The sequence below is a fragment of the Amphiprion ocellaris genome, chromosome 16, assembly GCF_022539595.1.
Source record: "Amphiprion ocellaris isolate individual 3 ecotype Okinawa chromosome 16, ASM2253959v1, whole genome shotgun sequence".
In the NCBI taxonomy this organism is placed as follows: domain Eukaryota; kingdom Metazoa; phylum Chordata; class Actinopteri; family Pomacentridae; genus Amphiprion; species Amphiprion ocellaris.
This window is the reverse complement of record NC_072781.1, coordinates 33,669,386-33,674,308: the sequence shown is the minus strand read 5'-3', so window position 1 is coordinate 33,674,308 and position 4,923 is coordinate 33,669,386. Positions and strand designations below refer to the sequence as shown.

General features: G+C 45.8%; 1 protein-coding gene across 1 annotated transcript; it reads left to right on the top strand.

The window, feature by feature from the left end:
- Window positions 1-2,505: 2,505 nt before the first annotated feature.
- LOC111581880 (NLR family CARD domain-containing protein 3) lies at window positions 2,506-4,702 on the top strand. Its single transcript, XM_055018364.1, is given in 2 exon segments — window positions 2,506-2,710; window positions 2,826-4,702. Coding segments are annotated over 2 exon segments (2,082 nt in total).
- Window positions 4,703-4,923: the final 221 nt, after the last annotated feature.

Genomic DNA, 4,923 nt, shown 5'->3' with positions numbered 1-4,923 from the left:
GTATGGCTAAATGCTTTTTTCAAAATTAAATATATCACTCCTTAGGTGGTAGTGGCCCCAAGTTCAGTAAAGTTGGAAAGATATTCACAGATTGGGACTTCCAGCATCAATAACTCATTAGATATAGGTTGTCAAAACATAAACGGTTCCTCTTTCCCATTGTTGCAAGGCAGACAATGTGCTACAAGCCCAGTTTTATTAAAAGTAGCTGTCTTTCAAGCTACAGGAATAACATTGGTGTCTATGGAGTGAACAGGGTCCGTCTGCAATTTGCAAAACCGCTGCAACAGTAAAGAGAGACAAATATTCAATAACTTCACTCTTATACATTGTAGTGTCACTAAAATCACTGCAGCCTTCAACTGGCTCCTGTTGACAAAGTGTTTTAACAGTAAAGTAAATGCTGTAATTTGATTCTTTTAATGAACCATGTAACTTGAATGGATGTGATGCTGGTGTGACCACAGTGCACACGTCTGATGTTGCTCACAGTGGTCCAAGAGACGCTCAGGGAGTTTGTGTGTTTGCTCACACTCAGGAAAAATTACAGGGAACATTGTTTGGGACTCAAGCATTTCCTTCTTTTACTCACTATCTCCCCAGCCTTAGAAAAAAAAAACTGTTCACACGGCACAGATGAGGCTGAGGTACACAGGAAATGTTTGGCTCCATTGTACAAGTTTGGGTAAACGGTTTTGTGGGTTGCCCAGTAAGCCAGTGGGTCTGCCGTTCTTTCTACAATTGCATTCGCTGTGGCGCTTTGCATTTGCCAGGCTCTACTTGCGTCTTCGTCTAATAGGCTCCACAGTTGAACTGAAAAATATTGAAGATCATCATCATCATCACCAGAAATGTCAGTCATTCCCTATTCAGAAGAGAAAAAGAATACCTGTGGAAGGTGCTGCTGGTGGTGGAGGACGACAGCAACAAAACCAATCTATTCTGCGAAAAACAAATGAACAACACTAAATAGGGATCTCCTATCCCGGAACACTCGATCCCGCTGAGTGATTCACATAACAAACCGAACCAATCAGGTGATTCGAAGCAGTTGAGTGAATCAAACGTCACTGAAGTGATTCAAACGTCACGAGTCACGTGACCAAACCATGCCTCGGCACAGTGGCTCGATACATTTGCTTCATGAGCTACAGCGCATGTGTGGAAGCCTTGGGTATCAGAGGACCATCACTAGAGATACTCTGGTGGCAGCTTTTATCCCCTGGATCTGTGGTTTTAATCTACACGGTGAGATGGAAGTTTTAATTGTTTGTTTTTTTAGTACTATTTACAATCGGTTTTGACATCTGTCTCTTTTAACCCACAGATTTTAGCCTGCTACTGTTTTAGAGTGCTTTAAAGTGTTTTAGGGTTTTAGAATTTCAGTTGGTTTTGATTAATTCAACTCGGTTACTTTAATTTGGTTTGTTTCTAACCCTAATTTCTCTGCACCGCATTTTATTTTATTGACGTCCCCGGGGTGTTTAGCTTTTGGTTTAGTGAGTTTAATTCCCCGGGGTGGTTTGGGAGGGAATTAGCCCGTATTTTTGTTTATTCACTTGGGGTCTTTGTTGTTTGCCGTGTGTGTGTTGGTAGCACTTTCTGTTTTGTTTGCGGTGGGGCGATTCCTTCTCAACCATCCTTGTTGGTTTTTCGTTCATGTTAATATTCCTCTTTTTTAGGGTAGGGGGGTCTGGAGGGTCTGGGGGTCTGGGGGGTCTGTGGTTCAGTGGGTCTGGGTGCCGGCGCCCCCAGTGGTCATGGCCTGCGACTCCTCCCAGTGTGGACGACCCCAATGGGAGGCGTTTTCCACAACGTCAGTGCCATGCCATGTCTCCCTACTGTCAGCGGTGGGAGTGTGTGTCTGTGTATGTATGGGTGTGTGTGTATGTATGGGTGTGTGTGTGTGTGTGTGGACGTGTGTACGTGTGCGTGCTTCTGCAGTTGTGTCCATATATGTATATATGGAGGGAGGGAGGGATGGTTTTTCTTGCTTTTAATGTTTTTAATGTTGTACAGCACTTTGCGTTGCATTTTTTAACTGTATGAAAAGTGCTCTATAAATAAAGTTTGATTGATTGATTGATGATCCAGATGTTTGAAATGAAAGCTGAACGCTGTGTGTCTGAGGCTGCTGCTCTGTCACAGTTTCTCCATGATTTCTACTCTGAGTTAAAGTGAAGTGAGCCGAGCTGAGCTGATCAAAGTGAGTAAAGCAGTGAAGAACAGAAGCAGCTGTCTGTGATGGAAGCTGTTACTGTGAAGCTGCTGCACAAAGTGATGAGTTTGTATTAACAGCAAACTGCAGGCAGATGAGTGAGAGTTTAATCAGACAGCTGATGGGAAAAGAAGTGAGTGGAGTTAATAATAAAAGGAAGCAGCTTTTTATCAGCGGCTGAACTCAGACAGAGCACTTTTACTGTTCTCTTCTGCTCTGTGGAGTCAGATGTGGATGTTTTTCTCCAGATGATGTGAGATCTGGTGAATAAATGTGTTGACAGAGTGATGAAGAGGAGGGGAGTTTGTGTGGAGGAGCAGCCGTCCTGCTGTGCTTCCTGTCAGGACGTCCTGAAGGATCCAGTCTCTAGCAGCTGTGGACACTGGTTCTGCAGACAGTGCATCAGCTCATACTGGGACCAGTCTGCTCCATCAGGACACTCCTCCTGTCCCCAGAGTGGAGAAAGATCCAGAACCAGCAGCTGTGGACAAAGTAAGACTGAACATCTGCTGATGGACTGATGTGTGGAAACTGAGCTTGTGGTTGTGTTGTCCAGACATGGAGGATGTTTGTGTTTGTTGAGTCTGATTGTTTGGTCTGTGAGCAGGTGTTGGTCTGCAGGAGGTTCTGCAGGAACATAAGATGAATCTGAGGAGGAGATGTGAACATGTGACTGAAGGAAGTGATGAAGCAGGAGGTGGAATCCTCCTGAACAGGATCTACACTGAGCTCTACATCACAGAGGGACACAGTGGAGAGGCTGATGTCCAACATGAGGTGATGCATCTGGAGACAGCTTCCAAGAAGAGCCTCCATGAAACTCCCATCAGGTGCCAGGACATCTTCAAAGCCTTACCTGAGCAGCAGAGAGTCATCAGAGTGGTCCTGACTAACAGCGTGGCTGGTATTGGAAAAACCTTCTCAGTGCTGAAGTTCACTCTGGACTGGGCAGAGGGTGGAGAAAACCAAGACGTCAGTGTGGTGGTGTTGCTTCCGTTCAGGGAGCTGAACTTGATCAGAGATGAGCAGCACAGTCTCCTCATGCTGCTCCATGTTTTCCATCCAACATTACAGAAGGTGACAACAGAGCAGCTGGCTGTCTGTAAACTTTTGTTCATCTTTGACGGTCTGGATGAAAGCAGACTTTCACTGGATTTCACCAACAGGAAGGTTGTGTCTGACGTCAGCCAGAAGTCATCGCTGGACGTTCTGCTGACAAACCTCATGGAGGGGAATCTGCTTTCCTCAGCTCTGGTCTGGATCACTTCCCACCCTGCGGCAGCCAATCAGATCCCTCCTACACATGTGGACAGGTTAACAGAAGTACGAAGCTTCGCCGACGGTCAGAAGGAGGAGTACTTCAGGAGGAGATTCAGTGATAAAGAGCCGTCCAGCACAGTCATCTCCAACATGAAGACATCCAGGAACCTCCACATCTTGTGTCGACTCCCACTGTTCTGCTGGATCACTGCTGCAGTTCTGGAGCACATGTTGACCACAGAGCAGAAAGGAGAGCTGCCCAAGACCCTGACTGACATGTTCTCACACTTCCTGCTGGTTCAGACACAGAGGAAGAAGAACATGTACCATGAGGGACCTGAGACAAGTCCACAGGAGCTGATGGAGGCTGACAGGGAAGTTCTTCTGAAGCTGGGGAGGCTGGCCTTTGAACAGCTGCAGAAAGGAAACATCATGTTCTACCAAGAAGACCTGGAGCAGTGTGGTCTGGATGTGACAGAGGCCTTGGTGTTCTCAGGAGTTTAGGCACAGATCTTCAGGAGAGAGTGTGTGACGTTCCAGAAACCAGTCTACAGCTTTGTTCATTTGAGCATTCAGGAGTTTCTGGCTGCAGTCTACATGTTCCACTGTTACACCAACAGGAACACTGAGGTGCTGAAGAAGTTCCTGGGAGAAGAGCGGAATGATCTTTATTTTGGTGATGATGATCCTTATCTTGGTGATTTTTGTGATTTTGATGAAGATGATGATGATGATGATGACGACAACACAGACATCTCATCCCTGGATGTGTTCCTGGACAGAGTCATGCAGAAATCCCTCAGAAGCAGAAATGGTCACCTGGACCTGTTTGTTCGCTTCCTTCATGGCCTCTGTCTGGAGTCCAACCAGAGACTCTTAGGAGGTCTGCTGGGTCGGACAGAGAACCGTCCAGGAATGGTCCAGAGAGTCATCAACAACCTGAAGAAGATGAACAATTATGTATCTCCAGACAGAAGCATCAACATCTTCCACTGTCTGATGGAGATGAAGGATCTCTCAGTACATCAGGAGATCCAAGAGTTCCTGCAGTCAGAGAACAGATCAGAGAAGAACCTCTCTGAGATCCACTGCTCAGCTCTGGCCTACATGCTGCAGATGTCAGAGGAGGTTCTGGATGAGTTGGACCTGGACAAGTACAGAACATCAGTGGAGGGGAAACGTAGGCTGATTCCAGCTGTGAGGAACTGCAGAAAGTTTCGGTGAGTCCAGATGTGATGAACATGATCAGTCAGTGTAGATCAGTTGTTCAGTTCTTCAGATGTTCTCACTAGAACATCTCATTCTTGTTAATGTTCCACTTGTTTATTTCAAACATCATGTCAGCTGTGTTTAGTCTCAGATGTTCTTCAGCTGCTTCAAACTCTGTGAAAATGTGGATTTTTCATTTTCTTGTGTTTGAAGCTGTTAAATGAATGAAGACAGTT